This window comes from Tamandua tetradactyla, chromosome 14, assembly GCF_023851605.1.
Source record: "Tamandua tetradactyla isolate mTamTet1 chromosome 14, mTamTet1.pri, whole genome shotgun sequence".
NCBI lineage: Eukaryota > Metazoa > Chordata > Mammalia > Pilosa > Myrmecophagidae > Tamandua > Tamandua tetradactyla.
In genome coordinates, this window is record NC_135340.1 from 17,989,462 (window position 1) to 18,016,861 (window position 27,400).

The 27,400-nt window shown below is 34.1% G+C and overlaps 1 protein-coding gene across 8 annotated transcripts in view; it reads left to right on the forward strand.

Moving 5' to 3' along the window:
* Positions 1-27,400, forward strand: part of RALGAPA1 (Ral GTPase activating protein catalytic subunit alpha 1) — a 311,810-nt gene that overhangs the window by 183,628 nt on the left and 100,782 nt on the right. For all 8 annotated transcript variants that reach the window (XM_077126931.1, XM_077126935.1, XM_077126932.1 and 5 more), the window contains 5 exons: positions 836-904; positions 10,708-10,842; positions 11,227-11,410; positions 18,860-19,724; positions 21,382-21,453. In XM_077126931.1, the coding sequence (XP_076983046.1) occupies positions 836-904; positions 10,708-10,842; positions 11,227-11,410; positions 18,860-19,724; positions 21,382-21,453 (1,325 nt within the window). The remainder of the gene's footprint in view (positions 1-835; positions 905-10,707; positions 10,843-11,226; positions 11,411-18,859; positions 19,725-21,381; positions 21,454-27,400) is intronic.

The following is a 27,400-nucleotide window of genomic DNA, read 5'->3' on the forward strand; positions in this document are numbered from 1 at the left end:
AGCAAATTGTGGTATATACGTATAATGCAGTATTATTCAGTCATGAAAAGGAATGAAGTTCTGATCCATGCAACAACGAAGGTAAATTTTGAAGACATCATGATGATTGAAGTAAAGCAGACACAAAAGTACAAATATTGTATGCTCCCAGTGATATGAAATAATTATAATAAGGAAATTCGTAGAGTCAGAAATTAGGATATAGGCTACCAGAGATCAAGGTAGGGGTAGGAAATGGGGAGTTATTACGTAAGTATGGCGGAGTTTCTATTTGGGATGATAGAAAAACTTTCATAATAGATGGGGGTGATGGAGGCAAATAATGCCAATGTAGTTATAATATCAATGAATTATATATTTCAATCTGGTTAAATGGGGGAAAATTTCACTTGTATATTTATATACACGTTACCAGAATAAGCATCTTTTTAAAAAAAAAACCTTAGAACTTTGAAACAGTGTTGCCTGTGTTAAGTTGGCTAAAATTCATAGGATAATTGTAATAATATTATTTTATTAATTGTAACAAAGGTACCATCCTAATGCAAAGTATTAATAATAGGGAATATTGGGGGAAGTGGGTTATATATGAACTCTGTATTTTCATCATGATTTTTCTGTAAACCTAAAACTTCTCTAATAAAAGAGTTAAAAAATACGTAAAAAATTTTTAAATTGGTAATGAAATGAAGTTAACTAAAAGAAATGATAATGTTAATGAAATTAGAATAAATTTGCTGCAATAGATTTTTTTATCAGTTTAGCATTTAACAAATTTTTTTTGATGCATGCTTAATTTTATATATTTTCAGCAATTTTTTTTTCTGGCCTACAGATCCTAATAGCCACTATCACTCATCTTTTGCCAAGTATAGAAGCTTCATCCTATGAAATGGACAAGAGGGTAATGTAAATTTTGTTTGATATAAAATATGTGATTAACTAATAAAATCCATAGTTATATTGCAGAATTCAAAGTTGTATGTGTTTACATGCTAAACAGTAATTTATCTTGTTTTTAAAATCAAGGTTGGTTGATAGTGTATATTTCCATAGTTTACTAAACACCACTAAATTCTGTTTTAGTTCAAATTTCAAGTGAATCATGGGCATTTGATAAAGTCTTAGATTCTGAAGGTTGTAAGAAACTTTGGAGGTCACCTGTTCTTTTGTAATCATTTCACTGTATTCTTCCAAATTATGTTTTGTTTGCACCTGAAGATTATTGATTCTGAGCAATTAATCATCTTTGTTGGCAGTCACTCGTTTTTGGTACAGCTGTTATTGGTAGAAAGCATAGACATTTCCAGTAAAGAAACTGAATAAAATGCATAGGGATGTTTCACTTTGAAGCCATTTCCTCTGGCTGGCTGAAAGATCTGAAATGGCATTTACCTCAAATTCATTATGGGAGTCCTTTAAATATTTCAGATACTGTCTTTTTCAGTTCTAGGGTGTCTATATGGGCTCCTTTTAACAGTTTTTACATATCTCCTATTTTGCATCTCTTCATCCATTATATTCATCTTCTCATAGTTTTTTTAAAACATTTATTGTATTTACTTTAAAGTCTTTATCTGTAAATCCTGTTTCTGGATCATTTCTTAGTCTGTTTCTGTTGATTTTGTTCCATCTTGACTTGGGGTTCCATTTTCTATTTCTTCATGTCTGTTAATTTTTAATTATATACCAGATATTGTAGATAAAATATTGTAGAGGCTCTAGATGTGTACTTCCCATTAGATACTAGCCACATTTAAATTTAAATAAAATATAAATAGCATTTATCCTCATTAATTAATTCCTCATTCATAGTAGCCACTTTCAAGCGGTAAATTGCCACAGTGATCAGTGGCTACTCAGTCTTGAGTTCTGCTCTCTAAATCTCAGTTCCACTACCTTTTAATCATATTGTTTTAAAACTTCAACTATGCTTTATGTATTACTTATGCTCTGCCCAATAGGGTACAGAACTGTGGAGCTCAAATGATGTTTCTGGACCTACTCCCAATTATTTTCTGTGTAACTTACACACCATTCGCACTGTTATTCTTGCTATCTTCCATATCACTGATTTTATGAGTTTACATCAGAATTTTTTATTTTTTCTCCATTTTCATTTTAAAACCTAGTTGATCATAACATCTAGCGCTTAATAAATACATTCTTCCTCATCTTTTAAATACGCATGTGCTGCCAAGAGTCCCTCATTGTGGTATTTTGTGGTCTAGAATTCCAAATCCTGTTTGTGAACAATATCTGCATAATTAGCCATCTTCCTCCTCGATCATCTTTTGTCTTCTGAAGGCTTAGAGTGAATATGAAATTTACTACCAAGTTTGTTCCCTGCTTTCTTAATTCAGTAAACATTTATTGAACAGCAAATATATATGTGGTATTCTTCTGTATACTAGTGAAATAGAGATAAATAAGATAACTCCTGATCTCCTGAATTTAAAAATTAGATAGACAATATCTAATAGACAATATAGTATATAATCAGTACTTACTATAAAAAGTGGAAAAATATATGAGACGACAGGCTAGAGGAGGAAGTAATTAACTATCAGGGGAAGGAAAGACTTACGAAGAGAAAACTTCCCTTAAAAATGAGTAATGTTTTTTCTCCATATATGGAGACAAGGGATAGAGGCTGAGAATTATTCCAGTTGGAGGGAATAGCATGTGTAAAATCATGGGGATGTACAATAGCATATCTTTTGGAACAGCAATAAGCAGTTCCGTATTTTAGGATATATAAAGTACAAAGTTGTGAGTAGGGGAAAGTGAGATTTCAGAAATAGGAAGGGATAAGGTTATGAAATGACCTTGGACCAAGAACCTTGGACTTGTGTAAGAGTTCTTTTGAAGGATATTAATGTATAATGAAATATGATCAGATTTGTGAAAGATCACTTAAGTGTGAAAGTTAACTTAAAAGGAATAGTACTGTAGTTATTACAGCCATCTCTACAAGACTTGATATTCTGAGAGTAGATACTCCCAAACTAGAATCCACAACCAAAATAAGGAATACTAGAAAAATAGCCATTTTGATTTTCAGTATGTTGCATGCATGTAAGTAGTAATATCAAGGTGAAAACCACCAGTAAAGCAATTATATACCTTAAATTAGAAAGTTTGGGGCTGGATAAAGTGATTGGCATTGTCAACAATTGAGTAGTAATATACCAGTTAAAAAGCCACATGTTCTAGTTTGCTAGCTCCCAGAATGCAATATACCAGAAATGGAACAGCTTTTTTCTTGGAATGGCTTTTAAAAGGGGGGGATTTATTAAGTTGCAGGTTTATAGTTCTGTGGCCACAAAAATGTCCTAATTAATGCAAGTCTATAAAAATGTCCAAATTAAGGCAACAAGAGGTTACCTTCACTCAAGAAAGGCCTATGAAATTCAGGGTTTTTCTCTCAACTGGAAAGGCACGTGGTGAACATGGCAACATCTGCTAGCTTTCTCTCCAGGCTTCTTCTTTCATTAAGCTTTCCTAGAGGCATATTCCTTCTTCATCTCCAAAGATCTCTAGCTGTGCTGACTCTGGTTCTCATGGCTCTCTCCTCTCATGGATCTGTGCTCTCTCTCCAAAATGCTTCCTCTTTTAAGAGATTCCAGTAAACTAATCAATACCTACCTGTAATGGGTGGAGTCACATCGCTATCTAATCAAAAAGTTAATACCCACAGTTGGGCATGTCACATCTCCATGGGGATAATCTAATCAAAAGATCCCAACCTACGTTTTTGAATAGGCATTAAAAAAAAAAAAAAAACAGTTGCTCCCACAAGATTGGATCAGAATTAAAACATGGCTTTTCTAGAGTACATAATCCTTTCAAGCTAGCAGAAGGGAAAGATTCAATAAAATTGATAGAAAAGGACTAGTTGGAGAGGTAAGACGATGCTCAGTTCCAGAAGAGAGTAATGACACAGAAGGCAAATTTAAATAGTCCCCAAAATGCTTTTCTGATCTCTAATTTTATCATTCACCATCATACAAATCAGTAGAAACTAATTAATGCAGGTAATCAGTTATTTCCCAGATGCTTGCCTGAGAAAAATAGCTCACTATTATATTTCCATTTTAAACATATATATATATATATGAGCCATATCTATACCTCTCAACAGATAATCGCCATTCGATATGATTTGCCCTTTTTCCTTGAGCCAATTAACAGATTTCCTCAAATTCTTCAAATATGCTTTGTTATGCTAGGCATCTTCAGAATGCCTGACACTCCTTATGGTGGGATGAACTTCAGAATATTACTTAAATCCACTGGCCTTCTCTACTGTGTTACATTCCAAAGCCTTTATTCTCTTAGGTTTTGATTATCTTCTGCCTCATTAGAAGCTTGTATGTTATGTATAAACAGATATATTGATATATTTTAATTATTAATTTATTCTCTCTGTAGGAATTCAATATTCTGGTAAGCCAAAATATAAGTAAATATTTCTCATGGATGGTAATCAGGATGTTTGTAGTACAGATTTGTCTGGTGCTTACATCTTTTCTTTCCCTCAGATTTTTTAGAATATAAATAAGCTACATGGGTCAGAAGTTTTTAGATTTCTAAAATGGTTTATCATAGTTGGTGTATGTGGTCTTGCAATTTTTAAAAATATATTTTTATTGAGAAATCTTCATACACATATAGTCCATACATGGTATGCAATCAGTGGCTCACAGTATTATCATATAGCTGTGTATTCATCCCCATGATCATTTTTAGAACTTGTACATCACTCCAGAAAAAGAAATAAAAAGAAAAAGAAGAAACTCATACATCCCATACTTGGCCTTTCATTGGCCACTACTATTTCAATCTACCCAACTTTCTACCCTTTATCCTTCCCCTATTACTTATTTATATTTTCATCCTTATTTTTTTACCCATCTTCCCATACTCTAAATAAATGGAGCATCAGACACAAGGTTTTCACAATCACATGGTCACATTGTAAAAGCCATATAGTTATACAGTCTTCTTCAAAAATCAAGACTACTCAAACACAGCTCAACAATTTCAAGTACCCCAGCCACTCCAATACACCATAAATTAAAAAGGGATATCTATATAATGCATAACCTCCAGGATAACCTCTCAACTCTGTTTGGAATCTCTCAGCCACTGAAACTTTATTTAGTCTCGTTTCTCTCCGCCCCCTTTTGGTCAAGGGGGCTTTTTCAGTCTCATGATGCTGGTCCTGGCTTATCCTGGGTTTTGGTACCACAATACACCCCTGGGAATCATATTCCATGTAGGAGGGAGGGCAATGAGTTCACTGCTGAGTTGGCTTGGAGAAAGAGGTCACATCTGAGCAACAAAAGCAACAAAAGTCTCTGGGGGTGATTCTTAGGCCTAATTTTAAGTAGGCTTAGCCTATCCTTTTCAGGAATGAGATTCATAGGAGCAAACCCCACGTTTGAGGGCTCAGCCTATTGAATTGGTTGTCCCCACGGCTTGTGAGAATAGCAGGAATTTCCCAGATGGGGAAGTTGAATATTTCCTCCTTTCTCCCCGGTCCCCCAAGGGGACTTTGCAAATACTTTTCTATTCTCTGCCCGAATTATTCTGAGATACATCATGACATCACACTAACTTGTATATACCAACAGGATCTCATACCCTATTCAAGATCCCATATAGTTATGGTTTTCAAATAAACTGATCGTACAGGTTAAATTAGAGAATGTGCTACCCAAAATATAAATTTTGTACCAAATAAACATCCCTTCCTTTGATCTCACACAGAAGTTGAAGTTTTAAAATATGGAACATATCATCCTTAATCCTATATTCTGATTTACCTTAGTCCCTTCATTCATATCTCTAGTTGAAGTCTGATCACTTTTTCAATTTTTTTAATAGCTGCTCTATAGGGTAACCTTACCATTTTTAAAAGATAAATACAATAAGAATAAAGTCTAAAGAATATTTATACAGTGATTTTTTTTTAAAAAGTCACATATCAGGCAATGTGTACTTAACATGCATTATTCCACCTTCAAAACAACCTTAGAATTTTGATAGATTTGATTTTTAACCCCATTTCACAGAGATAATTGAGGCTCAGAGGGGTTAACTTGCCTCAGTTTCCACGATTGTTAGAAAGTAGCGTGTAAAGACTGGGACCTGTGACTAGCTGACATTAAACTCCATGCTCTTTTTTGATTTAGAAACATCAGCTCAGAACTTTTGAGTTTTATGTTGCATTTTTTCATTTAACATAACTTCAGATTTACAGAAAACTTACAAGAATAGTACAAAGAATTCTTTATACTATTTACCACGTTTTTCCACATTTGCTTTATCTGTCTCTCTGAGTGTGTATATATGTGTGTTACATATATGTGTGTTGTGGTAGTTAAGATTCAGTTGTCAACTTGGCCAGGTAAAGGTACCTAGTTCTGTTGCTGTGGACATGAGCCAACCTCATCTGTTGCTCATTACATCTGCAGTTGGCTAAGAGGCATTCCTGCTGTAATGACTGATGTTTGATTTAATTGGCTGGTGCTTAAATGAGAGAGCTCAACATAGCACAGCCCGCTCAGCATACCTCATCTTGGCACTCACAGCTCAGCCCAGGCCTTTGGAGATGCAGAAAAAAATCACCTCAGGGAATGTTGTTGGAACCCAGAGGCCTGGAGAGAAGGCCAGCAGAGATCTCCTTGTGCTTTCCCACGTAAGCAAGAACCTCAGTTGAAAGTTAGCTGCCTTTCCTCTGTTATTTCCTCTAACAAAATAAATCCCCTTTTATTTTTTTTATTTATTAATTTAAAAAATTAACAACAAACAAAACGGTAAGATATCATTCCATTCTACATATACAATCAGTAATTCTTAATATCATCACACAGTTGCATATTCATCATTTCTTAGAACATCTGCATCGATTTAGAAAAAGAAATAAAAAGACAACAGAAAAAGAAATAAAATGATAACAGAGAAAAAAAAGACTATACATACCATACCCCTTACCTCTCACTTTCATTTACCACTAGCATTTCAAACTAAATTTATTTTAACATTTGTTCCCCCATTATTTATTTTTATTCCATATGTTCTACTCTTCTGTTGATAAAGTAGATAAAAGGAGCATCAGACACAAGGTTTTCACATTCACAGAGTCTCATTGTGAAAGCTATATCATTGTTCAATCATCATCAAGAAACATGGCTACTGGAACACAGCTCTACATTTTCAGGCAGTTCCCTCCAGCCTCTCCACTACATCTTCAACAACAAGGTGATATCTACTTAATGCGTAAGAATAACCTCCAGGATAACCTCTCTACTCTGTTTGGAATCTCTCAGCCATTGACACTTAGTCTCATTTCACTCTTCCCTCTTTGGTCGAGAAGTTTCTCTCAATCCCTTGATGTTAATTCTCAGCTTATTCTAGGGTTTTTCTCAGTCCCTTGATGCTGAGTCTCAGCTCATTCCAGGATCTCTGTCCCATGTTGCCAGGAAGGTCCACACCCCTGGGAGTCATGTCCCACGCAGAGAGAGAAAGGGTGGTGAGACTGCTCATCATGTTGGCTGGAGAGAGAGGCCACATCTGAGCAACAAAAGAGGCTCTCTTGGGGGTGACTCTTAGGCCTAAATTTTAAGTAGACTTGACCTATCCTTTGTGGGGTTAAGTTTCATATGAACAAACCCCAAGACTGGGGGCTCAGCCTATAGCTTTGGTTGTCCACACTGCTTGTGAGAATATCAAGAATTCAACTTGGGGAAGTTGAATTTCTCCCCGCTCTCACCATTCCCCGAAGGGGGCTTGCAAATACTTTTCCACTCACTGATCAAATCACTCTGGGATTCATCGGGGCATCACTCTGGACAAACCAACAAAATCTCATGTCCTACCTGAGATTCCAAGTACTTATTACATTCAATCAAACTATCTACATAAGTTGTATTAGGAAATGCTCTAGTCAGAATATAAATTTTGTAACAAATAAACATTTTTGCTTTAGTCTCACACATAAGGTGACATTTTAAAATATTAATTACCATCTGTTTTCAGCACCCTGCAATAATGACATTCCTTTGTTCTTCCTCATGCAAAAACATTTTTAAAGTTTGTACATTGTACATTTCACTATTGTTATATACTCTAGGCATTCCTAGATTATACCATCTCGATCTTTAAGATCGATGTTAAAGATAGATGTTAAAAATCCCCTTTTATTAAAAGCCAATCCGTCTCTGGTGTGTTGCATTTGGCAGCTAGCAAACTAGAACATGTGTATATCTATATTTCTATCTATATAGATAAATATATGCACTATATGTACACATAGGTGGGAGAGACACGTATACCGCTAACCACTTTATTGTGTTTTTCGTGGTGTCAAGGAATTCTCTTACATATTGATATTACTGTTATCTAATCTATACCCTTACTCAGATTTGACCAATAATGTCTCAGTAATATCCTCTATAGCAAAATAAAATCCCAAAGTATATGTTGGATTTAGTCATCATGTCTCTTTATTTGAACAATTCCTAAATCTTATTCCTTTTTAACCTTGACATTTTTAAAGAGTACACTCATTATTGTATAAAATGTTCTTCAATTTAGTTTTATTTCATATTTAATCCTTATTTGATTTAAGTTATGGACTTTTGACAGGACTACCTCATAAGATTTTGTGTGCCTCTTAGTATATCATATTAGGAAGCACACAGCTACCAACTTTAATCACTTGATTATTGTGGTTTCTGTCAGGTTTGCTCAGCTGTAAAGCTATTATTTTGCCTTTTCTAATTACTAAGTATTTTGTGGGAAGTTACCTTAAAACTATGTAATTAGCCTGTGACTCCCTAACTTTAACTGGTTTTGGCTAACCATTGATGACTCTTACCTAAATAATTTATTATTATGATAGATGCCAAAAATGGTGGTTTTCTAATTCTATCATACTTCTACATTCATTATCTTTTTACTGTGGAGCTTTCTGAACTTCCCTCTTCAACTATTTATTTGTTTATTCATTCATGCATAGCAACATGGGCTCATATTCTCACTTTATTCCATGCGTTGTAATCCTTACATTTTTTACTATCTTTATTTAGTTTAGTTAGTTTTTAATGCTCAAATTGTCCCAAATTTAGCCCGGGAGTGCCCCTTCAAAGTGGCTTTTTTGTCCTTTTAACACATCCATATTATTCTTTGGGCATGTTCTTAATTTCTGTTCCTACAAGATTTTCCAGACACATCTTGTACTTTTTTTTGTTCCAGCTGTGGAAATCGCCATTTCCCCAAAGAACCCTGATTCCATTGAATGGAAATTGGTGTTTAGAAATCAGGATGTGGGAGCAAGGGGTGCACATTGCTGTTGGGGTGTCATTTCTTTTAGGTTCTCTCAGCAGATAAATCTAGGAAATATATAAAATATAATATACACACATTTGTGTGTATATATTTTTTCTAGATACAAATATGTAAATATACATATAATTTTGTATCTGGTTATCTATATGTGTTAAAAAATTTGAAATCACCCTGATGCCTCCAATTCCAATCCAGTATCACAGAATTCAGTCTTTCCTTTCCATATTTATAATTTCGTATTTGTAATTTCCTGCTCCAACAATGAGAAACCTAGCTCCCATTATCCACATTTATCCACATAATTTACTTCTTTCTGCATTTCAAGGTGAAAAGCAGTTTTGGCATTAACTATGCCTCTATATACAGTAGAGTTCTTTCTTTAACAAGAGAGTATATATTCAAATAGTGTATTTCAAAGTTATTTGGTTACTTCTCCCTCCCTCCTACATTTTCCAGTGTCAGTTTAAGTATTTTTACCCTTAGAATGGACTCTTCAGAAAAGCTTGAGGTGGGAGAATGGGGAAAAGTTTGCTGGGTTTTGGTGTATATTTTTCTACTTACAGTAATTTAAACTCTGGATATGCTCTATCTTCTGGTTATGCTCAAATATGGGTTTTGTATAGTTTTATTGGTTCTTATTGTTCTTTTATTGGTTTTCTTGGAGGATCTCTTTGGAGATTTAGACCAGAATTTCTGCTTGAGTTGGAGAGTTAGGCTTTTAATTCTAAAGATCAGTAGATCTTTTTGCTACCTGAATGCTACTTTCATGACACTAATTGTGATTCTTTATCCAGTGAAATGGACCACGTAGATATTGCTATTTGACTCTGTTTTAGATAAGAACATTCTTCTTATGACATTTATTAGTTTACAAGTATTCAGTGGAAAGACTCATATAGTAAGATGAGTAACATTTTCAGAAAGTATTAAGGGAGTCTTTCGGTGAGGTGTTATTAAATTAGAAAAGGAAAGTGGAAGTGATTATAATACATATGAACCAAAACCTTTCATTTGTGTCCCATATCTTTGCTGATAAATAAGTACTTAATTGATATTGGTTATTGTTTTATTGAGTGTTTATTTTTATAATAATTTTTTACTTTCGTTTTTATTGTACTTATGGTTTCATTGTACTTACCCTGAAATATAATCGCGAGCGCACTGTAATGTTCATTTGCAACATCTTAAAATCAGTTAGATCTAGATAAATATTAATGGTGGAACTTAAAGTTGATGGTTCCTGAGATGAATTTTGGGAGCACAAAAGAGGTACAGTTAAGTACTAAGAAATTCTTATTTATGTGTTTATAATTAAATAAATTATAATGAACTTCTTTTTTATTATTATAGTTGGTGGTATCCTTACTTCTGTGCCTTTTGGACTGGATTATGGCCTTGCCTTTACAGACACTCTTCCAACAAATTCATACTACAGGAGCAGAAAATGATAAAACAGAAAAATCTGTCCTCAATTGCATTTATAAGGTAAACTTCCCTGCTTTTTAAAAAAAACCTTGCATTTCTTAATATTACATTTTCATTATTTTAGGGCTGTATATTTTCTAGGATATTGATTTGTCACAGTACTTAAGAGTAATTTAAAGTAATTTCTAGAAGATACTGGTGTTTCATTGCAAAATTTGGAGAGGAGGCAGGTCTTTGTTGAATATGAGAATCATTATTTAAATTTTACTCCTTCTTTTTAAGGGGTGATAAGTTTTATCTTGATTGAAGAGCTAAGTATTAAAATTATTTGAAATTTCACCAAGCCCTTGTGTTATAGAATGGCTTGTTTTTTCCTCTTTTGATTTGTATTTATTGATTTTTATTTAAAAGGAAAACTTTTTTTTTCATCCCCTGTATTTTCAGGTTTTACATGGGTGTATTTATGGAGCTCAGTGCTTTAGCAATCCAAAGTATTTTCCAATAAGTCTCTCTGATTTAGCATCTGTAGATTATGATCCTTATATGCACTTGGAAAGTCTGAAAGAGCCTGAACCTCTACACTCTCCTGATTCAGAGCGATCGTCCAAACTCCAGCCAGTAACAGAAGGTAAAATGAATTCTCTTCAGGGCAAAGTTAGTGCTTCTCTCAAGATATGATTTGAGGCCACAAATGGAAATAATGGAGACGGGGACTATGTTTTACTTTCTAGTTGTTTACCTAACCAGGTATACTGTATAGGTAGGTATACTTGTACAGTATAGTACAAATTGACTTTTAGTTTAGGAAATAATTTAAGATAAAACAATATTATATATGATGACTTTGTATACTTGTAAGTTACTTTTATCAGTTTTCTTTCATGTTTTATTTTACGCATGCTAAGATTTATATAGTTCAATAGGAGATTAAGCTTTGCAGTCAAACACACGTGGCATTTTTGCACTGGGGCTCTTAATAGCTGAGTGACTGTGTCTGTTTCTTTATTTGTAAAATGGAATAATAATACTACTTCTCTCCAAAGGTTGTTTAAGTACTAAATAAGATAACATATATAAAGCCATTTGCACAGTTCTTGGTACATAAGAAACTCAATAGCGTTTTTTTAATCAATTCAGAGAATTCACTACGTGATGAGAGAGAGTTAAACAAATAACTTGATGATATGACTAGAAAAAAGTAGAAGTATGTTCAAGATAAGGCTAGCCCAGAAGAACCCCAAAATTATTGAAGGATTTTAAGGAGGGGAATTAATAATAAAACTAATATTAAAAGGACTTTGGCAATAGTAATTTTACAATAGTCAGAAATTTTATTTATAAATAAAGCTTTATTGGGACACATCCATGCCATTTCAATTCTGTATCATTGTGACTATGTTTGCACTGTAAAGGCAGTATTGAGTATTATAACAGAGGTCGTAGGACTCACAAAACTGAAAATACTTACCATCTGACCCTTTACAGAAAATGTTTGGCAATCCCTGATGTATTCAACTGATTTGAGGGATGTTACCCCAGGAGCAGAGAGCCAATTATTTAGGCAATTAAAGTAGGTCAAAAAAAAACTGGGTGGCTCAGTGGCAGAATTCTCCACTGCCATGCCGGAAACCCGGATTCAATTCCTGGAGCCTCCCATGGCAAAAAAAAGAATTGATGAAGGCTTAAACTAAATTTTTTTTAGTTACTAAGAATGGTTATAAGGGGCCATGGTGGGTCAGTGTCAGAGTTCTCGCCTGCCATGCCAGAGACCCGGGTTCGCTTCCCGGTGCGTGCTCATGCAAAAAAAAAAAAAGAATGGTAATAGGAATGGAGACAAAGTTCTTGCCTGCCATTCCAGAGACCAAGGTTCAATTCCTGGTGCCTACCCATGCAAAAAAAGAAAAAGAAAAAAAAAAAGTAGGAATGGAGAGATAATAGGAGTTTGGAAATACTGAAGATATTAAGTCCAAAAGGCTTTTGTAATGAGTAATGGAAAAGAAGGAATTTAGAGTAGTTTTCTGACTGTTTAGATTCTGGCTTGGGGGTTGGTTAGATTTTCCTCAAATAAGAATAAGAATATAAGAAAAACTATGGGTTTGGGAGGGAAAGTTAGCATGGCATTGTTGGAAATGGTTCAGCTTGAGGTGTCTATTGGATATTAATATAAAGATATATGGTTAGCAATTATTTGTGTATACAGATCTGTATGTTAACATGTCTTTATAAGGAATATAGGTTTACATATATATACATGTATATATGTGTGTATATATATGTATGTGTATGTATGTGTGTATATGTATACAAAGACACACATATTCTGAGAGGGAAAAATTGGAAAAGAAATACAACCAGGAGAGTAATTTCTTAGAAACCAAGAGAAGAAAAAGCTTTAAGCTGGCCAACAGTGTTAAATGATAGAGAAGTCAAGTACAGAAGGAATGATAAATGTCTGCTTTAGTTTTAGCAGAGGAATAGAGGCAGATGTGGATGACTATTGGTTGAGCAGTAAACAAAAGTTAGGAAGTAGAGCCATCCCACGGAGAGTACTCTTTAACGAAGATTGATTGTCTCTGCTTTTGCTTTTTTCTTCTTTAAAAAAAAAAGGAAGAGCAGTGAAACAGTGGGTAAGCTAAAGGATAATTCAGGATTAAGGGACTTTTAAGGTTGAAGATCATTAACTTATTTATAAGCTAAGAAGGAAGTAGATGAAAGGAGATCATTAATAGAATGAAGTCCCTGAGAGGTAAGCTAGAAAGTACAGGTGCTAGGATTCTTCTGAGACCAGGAAAAACGGAAGATGGAGATACATTAAGGGTATTGACAAAAGTAATAGAGGACCTAATAGAAAACAAAAATCACGATGTTTTGTTCACATCAGTCAATTAAAATATGAGGTGGGTATGACAGAAATAGAAGGGAAATAGAACTATGGTTTGGAAAATATTGGTATATGGTTAAGCCATGGAACCTTGGGAAGGATTGAACTAATGCCAGGGAATAGCTAATAAATTGGGAGAAAAATGGCATGATCCACTGAGTCAGAAAGCAGATGTGGTTGGTAATAAGAAGTTAAAACAGTGATTTTTTTAGCCTTCACTAAATATTAGAATACTGATACTCTGATCCCAACTGCAGAAATTTTGAAATATATTGGTCTGGGATTTTTTAAAGCAAGAGATTATAATATGCAGCCAAGGTTGGGAACCACTGAGAGCATAAAACTTTTTTTTACACAGTGTAACCTCTTCAAATAAATTTCTTGAGGAAATTCAACTTATAAAACTATTTCTAAAATAAAGGAGTTTTATGTTTTAAAGAAAAACTCCTCCCTGCAGCAGCATGAAGGCCTGGGGGTCAGACCTACTTCACTCCCATCTGTTTCTTCCAAACTCAAGGGCTCTACAAAACACAGTTGGGAAATCACTAGATTAAGAGATTCCAGGCAAAGAGTAGGCTCTTAAGAAATAATTCAATTTTTAAAGGTGAAATAGTTATAGGTGATTAAAACATCTAGGATATGACCATGATAGTGGGTAGAATTTAAATGAAGATGCGAAGTTAGAGATCAAGAAAGTGTGTGAGACTAGGATTTGGGGTTTACAACAAGTTGCTAATAATTTATCTAGAACACAAATATACAAGTTAAATAAAAATATGAAATTTAAATTATAGCTCACATGTAATAGAGATATACAGAGCAATACAAAATAACAAAATAATACAGACAGTGATGTAGTCAATCTTGTAATTTAGATGTAGTAAAATAGTATTTTACTTAAATTCAGAGTATAGTTTTTAAAGACAGTGTAGTGTATTAAATATAAAGTTTTTAAAGACAGTATAATGTATTAAGCAGTGAAATAAATAGAATTTTCTTATGTAAAAGGAAGTTTTAGTGTATTCCATGCAAAACTTACTGTAAATATATCAAACAGTCACTGTAAAAGAAGCAAAGAAAAAGACTGAAAAATAGACAAGTATAATATTGATAACAGATACTCTGTGTAGTGTTATTCCCTGAATATATCAAGTTATTCCCTTTGGTCTTCCTTAAAGATACAAAGGACCAGATAAATACAGAACCTTTTAGAACAGCTGTGAGCTTAGCAGCAGGTGATTCTGTGGCTGTAGTGACTGTGTGCTATGGTTTTTTTTTTTTTTAATTTGGCAAAAATGATTAATCATTGTGCTCTTGTCTAAGGCATGCTTCATCATCTTCAAGTACTTTTTGGCCGAAGAATTCTAAACATAGAATGTCCCTAATAAGCTCAGTATTGGATTGAACAAGTCTGATTTCAGAACTGTTGGCAGGAGTAGCTATAATTATTAAATTTACTAAAGAATAAGCAAGGTACTGAAGTTGGCTTTTTCTCAAATGGCAGTAGTCTTATTAGCAAAAAGTCATCATTTGCAGGGTCAGAGTGAAAGGAGACTCAAAGGATTCATTCTCTCTTAATTATAGTTTCACCTATACATATTATGCAAAGCTAATATTTAAAGCATTTGCCAAAATTAACTTCCTCAGCATGTTCTATTACAGTGCAGTGAATTGCAGCAGCTTTTTATGTCTTACTGCTTTTGTATGCCATAATAATCTGTAATTATGGGTTTGCTGCAAATGCTGTAGGGTTTGTTTAATCTGACAATCTGAAAAGACAACCCTGAATAGACTTATTTAAATGAATGCTAGTTATACAAAGCCTTAGAAGCATCGATATCTTCATTTTGCATTTTCTCACAAGGCTGGTTATTTTAGGATTTCATTTTAAATTTCTAAATTAGGGCATTTCATATGTCTTCTTTATATCTAAGCAGATAAATAGAAGGGAGATATGTAGGTTCTATATAGTTTATAGTTCAGAAATAAATCCAAATATATCTAATTGCCCAATTAGTAAGTTGAGAGATTTTTATCTTTTTATATATACATATACCCTGAATTTAGCATAGCACCTGAAAGGAAATTCTTTTACTTACATCTGAAATCTAAACTTAATTTTCATGTATTCCTAAAGTTAGTAATTATGACATATTTACTAAGAAACTCATTTAAACTGCATATATTTACTAAGAAGCTCATTTAAACTGCATATATATACATCTATATGTGTATATATATACACATATAGATGTGTATAGTATGGACTGGTATCTGAGCCTAGAGGTTTATATTTTAGGGAGAGACCTGGCTCATTCTTGCAGTTTACTAATAAGCAAGTTTAGAAAAGAAAATTGAAATACCTGTGTTACTTATAATGCTCTCAAAATTGAATGTTTTGTTTCTGTAATATCCAGCTTGTATATGAGAGATTTTAATTCACCTTTACAAATAAATCTATATTATTCATACAGAAAAGAGGAATTAAAAAATTTTATGTGACTTGTCTATCATCACAGAACAAGTCAAAGTCAGGAACACTGCTCTTTTCTGTGATCTCTTTATATTAAATTATACATTTTCCTTTCTTCAAAAGGGAACTTGTATGTTTTGCAAAAAAGATTCACTGCTTAGTATATCACTCAAGAGGAGGAAAGGGGGAAAACAGAATAAAAAACAAAAATTTTTTTCTATGTCAAAAATAAAAAATATCTTTAATCCTAATTTTTTATGTTGCTATTTAAGGCATGATTAAGTGTTGTTTAGATGAGCTTTTTCAATTGGTTCTGACTACTTATTTAGCAATATGTACTAAGTTTTTTTAAGTTACTGTATACAGTAAAAAAATAAATCATGAATCCATATGTCACAGTGTTTTGCAAAAAGAAAAAGACAAAAGAGAAAAATACGGAAATTAGAGTTATGGTATTGGGGAAAAAGCACGGAGCTAAAGACAAAAAGGTCAACCTTAGTGTGAAATTGCTTATACTTGGTAAATTACTTAATTTCTGTAAACCCATTTGTCCTCTTGTACAAAACAAGGAGTACTGGCTAGATTATCTGTAAGACCACCCTTACAATGTAAATATTCATTGTATTCTTAATTATAATTAGAGAAGAAAAACCAGACATAAGATGAAAACCACCCCTCTTTTTCTTACTTTCCAGTAATACATAACTTTTTTTTTTTTTTTTTTAAAGAGAGAGGGAGGAAGGGAAGGAAAGACAGAGAGAAGGAAGGAAGGATGGAAGGAAGGAAGGGAGGAAGAAAGGGAAACATCTTTTAAACATTTTCTTGTTTTATTGTATTTTGTTTGTTTGTTTGTTTTTTACATGGGCTGGGGCCGGGAATCGAACCGAGGTCCTCCGGCATGGCAGGCAAGCACTTTGCCCGCTGAGCCACCGCGGCCCGCCCTCCAGTAATACATAACTTTTAACTTTGCTTATTATCTTCAAAATGTAGAATTGAATTAATAATCATTTAGTTTTGTTATCTAGTGTTGAATAGCTGATTTTCAGAACCAGCCATAAACATAATTAAAGAATAACTGAATATCATAGGAACTTTTTAAGTAACTGAGAAATACTCATATTTACATGTATGTAGACATAAAACTTGTTTAGTAATGAAAGATTAAATTTTGATTCTCAGCTACATTTCAAAATCAACCAAAGCCTAGAGAAAAAAGTTCTTTTTCAGAGGTGGAATGGTGGAAATGTTATTTTGGTATTAATACTAAATTATTGAGGTATAATTTACATAAAATAAAATTTATCCTTTTTTGGTGAGGGAACTTTTCATATCTTGATGATGGTGGTGGTTGGTTATACAGTTGTATGTAATTACCAGATTCATCATACTTACAATTGGAAGATTTATTGTACATAAATAATACTTTTATTGGGAAATTCTCAAATCTATATTCTTTCAAATCCATATTTATTTTGACAGCTAGAACATAGTATTCCCAACAGATTAACTTTCAGACAATATAAACAATACTCAGATAAGACTACTCCATGACTATCATAGAACAGTGCAGAGACATGATCGCTCTTTTCTAAAATATATACAAGGAGACTATATAACCACACACACTCACACAAACACAAAACTAAACATTCTTTTGTAACATGAATGAATAGTGCTTCTTTACCAGTGACAAATCTCCTCCCACCTCCAATATGAAAAGTATTAAGATATTGTCCCCATTTCCTAACACATTCAGTCCAGTAGTGGCTTCTCCATGACTTCTCCTTAAAATCACACTGGTAATCTTTGACAAGTGGGCTTTGACAATTCATTGTCTATCTCTACTTAATCCCTTCTCCCTTTTCTGTGTTCTCTTTCTCCCTTGCACCCATCACTCCTTGATCCTCCTCCTTCCATTACTGACATTAGGCACCTTGCCTTGTCTCTTGTTACTATATTCTTTGAGTTTTCTCTTTTTCTGGTTCCTGTGATTAAAAAAACAAAGTTACTCGTATGGATTTGTAACACATCTGTTTGCTTTCTCTAATGTGCTTTAGGGAGAAAAAAATGTTTCTTGCATTCAAATAACTGTTCAGACTAGACTACATTGATATGAAAGCATATCTTAGAAAAATATAAAATATAGGCAAGCCCATAAAATATTTTTACCTTTAAAATAATGTTTCTTTAGCTTATACTGAATGCATTGACTCACTGTTTAAATTGATCCCAACTTCTAAAGTTTAATGAAAAATCATTTTTCTCTGAAACTCTTTTACCACGACAGTGAAAGCCAGAATAAATGACATTTAAAGTATGCTACAAACTGCCTCTCTTAAACTGGAATCTACTCACAAATAAGGAAATTATCAGTTGGATTGATTTCATTGGTTTTTAAAACTATGTTTAGTGATTTCAAGTAATTGGTTTATAATACTTTCTATGCTTCTTTGAAGCTGTAATCTACATTTAAAAACTTTGGTTTAAATTATATATCCATAAGCAAAAGTTTCAGAAAGGACTTCCTTATAAAATAAAACTTCATCGAAGAATGTCCCTCTTCTGTTCCTGTGGTACAGAATCTAAATTGGAAATATTAAAATTTGCTCAAATACTTGATGTGATTTTGACAATATGATAAAATACTGAATTCTCTAATGTTTCATTGTTATGACTTCCTTGGAAGCAACAGTATTCTACTCTTTTATATTTTGTATTTTCAGTGAAAACTCAGATGCCACAAGGATTAATCTCTGTAGCAGCCCGCACTGTTATTACTCATTTGGTAAATCACTTGGACCATTATCCAATGAGCGGTGGTCCTGCTATGTTAACAAGTCAGGTGTGTGAAAATCATGACAATCAATACAGTGAAAGCCCTGAACTTTCTCCTGAACTCTTTGAGAGTCCAAATATCCAGTTCTTTGTGTTAAACAATACAACCTTAGTGTCCTGTATCCAGATCAGATCAGAAGAAAGTATACCTGGAGGAGGGTTATCTGCTGGCCTTGCCTCAGCCAATTCAAATGTCAGAATCATAGTACGTGATCTCTCTGGAAAATATTCATGGGACTCTGCCATCTTGTACGGACCACCTCCTGTAAGTGGTTTGTCAGAACCTACATCTTTCATATTTTCATTGTCTCACCAAGAGGAGCCAGAAGAGCCTCCTGCAGCTAATGAATGCTTAGAAGATCTAACAGTAAAAGATGAGCTTTCCCTCCAGTTTAAAAAAAGATTCAGAGAAACCGTACCAACTTGGGATACAATAAGAGATGAAGAAGATGTTCTTGATGAGCTCCTACAGTATTTAGGTGTTACTAGTCCTGAATGCTTACAGAGAACTGGAATCTCACTTAATATTCCCGCTCCACAACCTGTATGCATTTCTGAAAAACAGGAAAATGATGTTATCAACGCTATTCTTAAGCAACATACAGAGGAAAAAGAATTTGTTGAGAAACACTTCAGTGACTTAAACATGAAAGCTGTGGAACAAGATGAACCAATACCTCAAAAGCCTCAGTCAGCATTTTATTATTGCAGATTGCTGCTTAGTATATTGGGAATGAATTCCTGGGACAAAAGGTAAGAATAAGAAAATTTTCTTTTCCTTTTCCTTTTTTACATTAATATTATTAATCTTTTAAATAAAGCATTTTAGTCAATAAATTCTTTGATGAGTAGGCAGTTTTGTTGTTGGGGTTGTTTTTTAGACCCCTGAGTGTTATGTGAATATTCTCAGGCAAAAAGAAAAGATAACTTAAGTCAGTAAGTGAGCTATTAACATTTTCAGGATGACTATTAGAACTATATGTTATAACTACTGCAAATTATAGCTCATATGATTAAAAAATATTGTTCTAGCCTTCATGTCAGCCTAACAATTTTCTCTTTTATGAGATACAGAGTAACATGATCATATCTAGTTTGAATCAGATAAATTAGCTCAAGATTAGGATCAAATCAAAAAACTGGGTTTAATTTTAATTTTTAATATTTCTATTTGTTTTCTTATACATGTTACAAAGCCTCATTAAAAACTTAAACATACAAAGCATTTAGTAAGTTAGGTAGGTATTAAATGAAAAGAGCATTGGACTTAAATTAGAAGACCTAGGGTACATCACTTAACCTTTTAAGCCTCAGTCTATAGCATTCTCACTTTATATGTAACAATTAAATTAGATAAGGTACATAAAACACTAAAATTGAATACTAGTTAAAACATTATTGGGCGGGCCATGGTGGCTCAGCAGGCAAGAATGCTTGCCTGCCATGCCAGAAGACCCGGGTTTAATTCCCAGTGCCTGCCCATGTAAAAAAAAAAAAAAAAAGATCATTAATATACATTTGTTTGTAAGTTTAATATGATAAGGTTATAGGTAGGAAGAATAATGTATTTGTGTTCAATTTATAGTAGGTGAGGAGCTCAGATATCACTGGATAAATAAATCTTAAAATAATTCAAATGTATGTGAAGCGTTGAAATGGAGTTCTGCTCGCTTGGTTAGTGTTTATAATCTTATTTGATTTAACTCTTCCATTATCTTCTGTATCTTCTACCTTATGGAAAAGCCACATTGTATCAGGAACACAGTTTATCTTATGGTATACTTTAATGTAGCTTATCACCGCCAGGTTGTACTATAAATACATTCAACTCTCTTTCAGTATAGAGTGGTTGATATGTTGTCTCTTAAGGAAAATTGAAAACGAGAAGGTATATTTTACCATTGCAAATATTGATTTCATAAACATCATTTGTACATATTTAGCACTATAAATAGATTTGGTAAAATTTGTACATTTTGTCTTAGTGTAAAAAAATACAGTAAGATAAAACAGAAGAAAGAGAATTCCATCTGTATTACACTTACTTTCTTGGTAATAATTTCGATTTTATGAATGTGTTTTTCCTCAAGAGGAACAATTAACTCATATATTTTTATAAAGCTCTTGAGAAGGAACCTACATGATTTTTTTCTGTCATTCTCACAGCATCTGCAAGAAAAAATTGAAATGGCCAGTATATATGATCCACTAGCAAAAATGTATGAGGGCCTGGGTAGAAATAATGACATATATTCTTTACAATTTTTTAGGGTCTGTTCTCTTTTGTGTTAGAAGTATGAAAAATCAAGAAAAGTTTAAGAGTTGCATGAATAGAGTGGAAAGTATTTCCGGGACTGTCATGTCATTCACTGCCAAGGTGGTGAAAATGTTTATAAATCTCTCTATTTAGGAGGAGCTTTCATCTCCTGAAGAAAAATGAAAAGCTACTTAGAGAACTCAGGAACTTGGATTCAAGGCAGTGGTAAGTTGTTGGAAAACCTTCAGATTCATAATTAATAACCATCATCTAATTCTCTGTTTATATGTGATAATACTGGATCACTGAATTATAACTTTTTGAGTAGAAACTATTTTATTTATCCCTTAGAAATAATAAACTAATTTCATAACAAAAATGTAAGGCTACAATAAAAAGTTTGATATCTTTGAATTGTTTACCACATCCCGTTTGTATTTCAAATCATCTTTTGAATATGGAAAACTAATTGAACCTATAAAATGTCCTTTGCTTTTCCCATACTTAGGCATTCCATATATACTCTTTTTGATTAGTCTAAGAATCTCCAAATGAAATGACTAGTGAAACAGGCTAGGACCTACAAAAAATACAGAGATGAAAATGATGGATATAGTTTATTGTATTTCTACAAATCTGGTTTCTCTTTAAGTCCTTGGATATGTATCCATTTGTGTGTAGGTTTTTTTTTTCTAACTTTTTTTATTGTCTAATATAACATAAGTACAAAGCAAAGAAATAAAAAAGCTATAGTTTTCAAAGCACTCTTCAACAAGTAGTTACAGGACAAATCCCAGAGTTTGTCATGGACTACCATATGATCTTCTCAGATTTTTCCTTCTAGCTGCTCCAGAATATAGGAGGCTACAAGGCCTAAATATTTTTTTCCATCACAATCAACTTTTTTTCCTTCTTTTTTTGTGAAAAGTAACTTATATACAAAAAAGCTATACATTTCAAAGCACAGCACCACTATTAGTTATAGAACATATTTCAGAATTTGTCATGGGTTATAATTCCACAATTTTAAGTTTTTACTTCTAGCTACTTCAAAACGCTGGAGACTAAAAGATATTCTTTTAGTCTTAATATGATTCATCATTCCTATTCATTTGTTAAATCCTATCTTCTCTGTATAACTCTACCATCACCTTTGAGCTTTGCATCCCTCTCTTTAGGGGTGTTTGGGCTATGGCCGTTCTAAATTTTTTATATTGGAAGAGTCTGTCACTAATACGGGGTAGGAAAATGGAGCTATCTGATGTTCTGGAGAGACTGGGCAAGGTTTCAGGACTTATCTGGACCAGGGACCCATCTGGAGGTTGTAGGTTTCTGGAAAGTTACTCTAGTGCTTGGAACCCTTGTGTAATCTTTATCTATTGCCCTAGGTGTTCTTTAGGATTGACTGGAATGGTCCTGGTTGGGGATTTGCAGGTTATGATAGGTAGCAAGATCTAACTGAAGCTTGCGTAAGAGCAACCTCCAGAGTAGCCTCTCGACTCTATTTAAAGTCTTTTTGCCACTGATACTTTATTAGTTACACTTCTTTTCCCCCTTTTGGTCAGGATGGAATTGTTGATCCCACAGTGCCAGGTCTGGATTCATCCCTGGAGTCATCTCCTACGTCACCAGGGAGACTTTCACCCCTGATGTCATGTCCCACATAGGGAAAAGGGCAATGATTTCACTTGCAGAGTCGGGCTTAGAGAGAGTGAGGCCATGTCTGAGCAACAAAAGAGGTCCTCTAGAAGTAACTCTTAGGCATGCCTATAGGTAGTCTAAGCTTCTCTGCTACCTACATAAGCTTCATAAGAGTAAGCCTCATGATCGAGGGTATGGCCTATTGATTAGGTGTCCCTAAAGTTTGACACAGTATCAGGGCATTCCCTGATGGCAGAGTTTAATAGTTCCATATTCTTTCTCCCATCCCTCAGGGGACTTTGCCAATACTTTTTGATTATGGGCTCCATGTGTTTCGGTTGTTCAAATGAGCTATACAGATAGGTTGAGTTAGATTATGCAGTACAGAAAATTTCAGTTCCAGACCAAATAAACCTTTCTTCCTTTGGTCTCAAAGAGTATGCGTGGTTCTAAAATATAGACACTGTCTTCCTTACCCCTATGTTCCTAATTACTTTAACCCCAACCTGTTTGGCTTCATTCTTATGTCTAAATATCAGGTTATATATATATATATAAAACAACCTTTCTAAATCCAGAAATAATAATCATCACTCCGGACTTAATGTGTCTGCTCTAAAAGCTTACAGTCTAGGCCCGTGTATTCTTATAAGCAATTTCTAAAGGTGACCATACCAATTGTTCTTTTATTTCTGGCTTATTTTGTCTCACCAAATGTCCCACATGTTCATTCACATCATTGCATGCCTCATGGCTTTGTTCCTTTTTGTAGCAGCACAACCTTCATTCATAAGTGTGCACCATCGTTCGCCAATCTAATTCTCCATCAGTGCATCCTTCAGCCACCTCTGTTGTTGCTATGGTAGTCCTGATGGTTTCCTTTTGAACATAGCTCATAGCATGCAATAGCAGTTTTCCCCTTATACCCTGGACTTAAACACTGTACAAGAATCATATCTTTGAAGTAATTCTTGTGAGAACTAATTCGTATTTATACTGTTAATCAGAGGGACATATAGGTCTATACAACCCCTTTCAATCTTGTTCATCTTCAGTATGGTAATATTACTTATAGACCCACTAGAGAACCACCTTCACTTCTATCTATTCCCTTACATTAGAAATTCAACCTCATTAGCTAATGGATCACCCATCTCTAGCGTCTGTGTATCTCTAAGTCTTGTATATTCTTATTATAAGCCTCTGATTTTATCTTTATGCTGGTCATAAAAGTGGAGTCATACAGTATCTGTCCTTTTCTGTCTGGCTAATTTTACTCAGCATTATGTCCTCAAGGCTCATCCATTCTTGTCATATGCTTCAGGATGTCATATACCACATTTTGTTAATCCACTCATCTGTTGATGGGTATTTGGTTTGTTTCCATCTCTTGGCAATTGTGAATAATGTTGCTATGAACATCAGTGCGCAAATGTCTGTTTGTGTCATTGCTTTCAGCTCTTCTGGGTATGTGCTCATTTGAAGGGATGTATAGACCCTAGAAAAGCCATGTTTTAATCAAAATCCCATTTAGTAAAGGCAGAATAATCCCTATTCGATACTATATGTTTGAAACTGTAATCAGATCATCTCCCTGGAAATGTGATTTAATCAAGAGTGGTTGATAAGCTGGATTAGGTGACAGGTCTTCACCCATTTGGGTGGGTCTTCATTAGTTTCTGGAGTCCTATAAAAGAGGAAACATTTTGGAGAATGAAAGAGATTTGGAGAGAGCAGAGAATACCACAAAGCAGAGAGTCCATGAGCCAGCGACCTTTGGAGATGAAGAAGGAAAACGCCTCCCAGGGAGCTTCATGAAACCAGAAGCCAGGAGAGAAAGCTAGCAGATGACACCGTGTTTGCCATGTGCCCTTACAACTGAAAGAGAAGCCCTGATTGTGTACACCATGTGCCTTCTCACTTGAGAAAGAAACCCTGAACTTCATCAGCCTTCTTGAACCAAGGTATCTTTCCCTGGATGCCTTAGATTGGACATTTATATAGGCTTGATTGGGACATTTTCTTGGCCTTAGAACAGTAAACTAGCAACTTATTAAATTCCCCTTTAAAAGCCATTCCATTTCTGGTATATTGCCTTCCGGCAGCTAGCAAACTAGGACAGGGTATATACCAAGTAGTGCCATTGCTGGGTCATAGGGTAACTCAATATTTAGTTTCCTAAGGAACTGCCAAACAGTCTTCCATAGTGACTGCACCATTATACATTCCCACCAGCAGTGCGTAAGGGTCCCAGTTTCTCCACATCCTCTCCAGCATTTGTACTCTTCTGTTTGTTTAATAGCAGCCATTCTTATAAATGTGAGGTGGTATCTCATTGTAGTCTTGATCTGCATTTCCTTTATAGCCAATGAAAATAAACATCTCTTCATGTGCTTTTGAGCCATCTGTATTTGCTCTTCAGAAAAATGCCTATTCATATCTTTAGCCCATTATATAATTGGGTTGTTTGTTCTTTTGTTTTTGAGTTATATGATTTCTTAGTATATATAGGAAATCAAACCTTTGTCTGATATGTGATTTCCAAATATTTTCTCCCATTTGATTGGCTGCTGCCTCTTCACCTTTTTGACAAAGTCTTTTGAGGTGCAAAAGGATTTTATTTTGAGGAGTTCCCATTTATCTATTTTTTCTTTTGTTGCTTGTGCTTTGGGTGTAAAGTTTAGGAAGCTACCCGCTATTACTAGGTCTTGAAGATGTTTCCCTACATTTTCTTCTAGAAGCTTTATGGTGCTAGTTCTTATATTTAGGTATTTGAACCACCTTGAGTTCATTTTTGTGTAGAGTGTAAGGTAGGAGTTCTCTTTCATATTTTTGGCTATTGATATCCAATTGTTTCATGCCCGGTTATTAAAAAGACTATTTTGTTCAGAGGATTTGGGGGCCTTGTCAAAAATCAGTTGACCATAAATTTAGTGGTGTATTTCTACACTCTCAAATCAATTCCATTGATCAATGTTTCTGTTTTTGTGCCAGTTCCATGCTGTTTTGACCACTGTGGCTTTATAATAGGTTTTAAAGTCAGGGAGTATGAATCCTCCCACTTCATTCTCTTTTTTAGGATGCTTTTAGCTATTCGGGGTCTCTTTCCCTTCCAGATGAATTTGGTAATTAGCTTTTCCAAATCCTTAAAGTAGGTTGTTGGAATTTTGATTGCTACTGTGTTGAATCTGTGGATCAATTTGGGGAAAATTGACATCTTAGCTATATTTAGCCTTCCTGTCCATGAGGAGGGAATGTCTTTCCACCTATTTAAATCTCCTTTGATTTCTTTTTGCAATGTTATGTAGTTTTCTGTGTACAAGTCCTTTACGTCCCTAGTTAAGTTCATTCCTAATCAAATACTTAGGTATTTGATTATTTTAGTTGCTTTTTTGAATGGATTTTTTCCTTAACTGACTCTTCAGTAGGTCATTGCTTGTATGTAGAAATGTTACTGATTTTTGCACATTAATTTTATATTCCACCACCTTGCTGAATTTGTTTATTAGCTCAAATAACTTTACTGTAGATTTCTCAGGATCTTCCAAATATAGTATCATATCATCTGCAAATAATGAGAGTTTTAGTTCTTCCTTTCCAATTTGGATGCCTTTTATTTTTTTTGTCCTGCCTGATTGCTCTAGCTTGAACTTCTAGCACAATGTTAAATACTAGTGGTAACAGTGGGCATCCTTGTCTTGTTCTTGATCTTAGGGGGATACATATAGGTTTTGATATGTAAAATCCTGTTATATTATTATTTTAATGTTCTCTTTTAAGTTCCTGATGAATCTGGAAAGATTTCCTGGGAAAATAATACCAAAAATTTACAAAATATTACTTAACTGAAATTCCCGTAAAGTCAAACTATGTATATGTGCTGCTACTATCCTTACCAGACACAGAAAAATAAAATTTAAGGATAGGTACTTTTTGGCAATATAACCAAATAGAACATTAATAAAGCAACACTTTGGATCCCATCATTATTGAGAATTACTGTATTTCCAACATTAGAAATCTGCAACCTCCTTTACATCTACTCTCTTACATCTTACTTGACTGCTGTTTTATATTTCTGTACGCTCCAGTTTTTTTATTCCTGTTCCTATAGTCAGTTAGCCCACCTCTGACTTAATGTATATTCCTGTCTGGTGAGAGCACACATTGTCAACCATTTTTAAAAAGTCATATCTCACACCCTCAAAACTTCTTCTGGACAAACCCACAAAATCTCATGCCCTACTCAAGGTTACATGTACTTATGGTGTTCCATTAAGCTGTCCACATAAGTTATATTAGGAAATGCACTGGTCAAAATATAAATAGCTTTGCCCCAATAAATCCCAGAGTGATTTGAACAGTGAATAAAAAAGTATTTGTTAAGTCCCCTTGGGGGAATAGTGAGAAAGGGGGAAAATTCAGCTTCCCCATGTGGAGAATTCCTGATATTCTCACAAGCAGTGAAGACAACCAAAGCAATAGGCTGAGCCCTCAATCTTGGGGTTTGTTCATATGAAACTTAACCCTG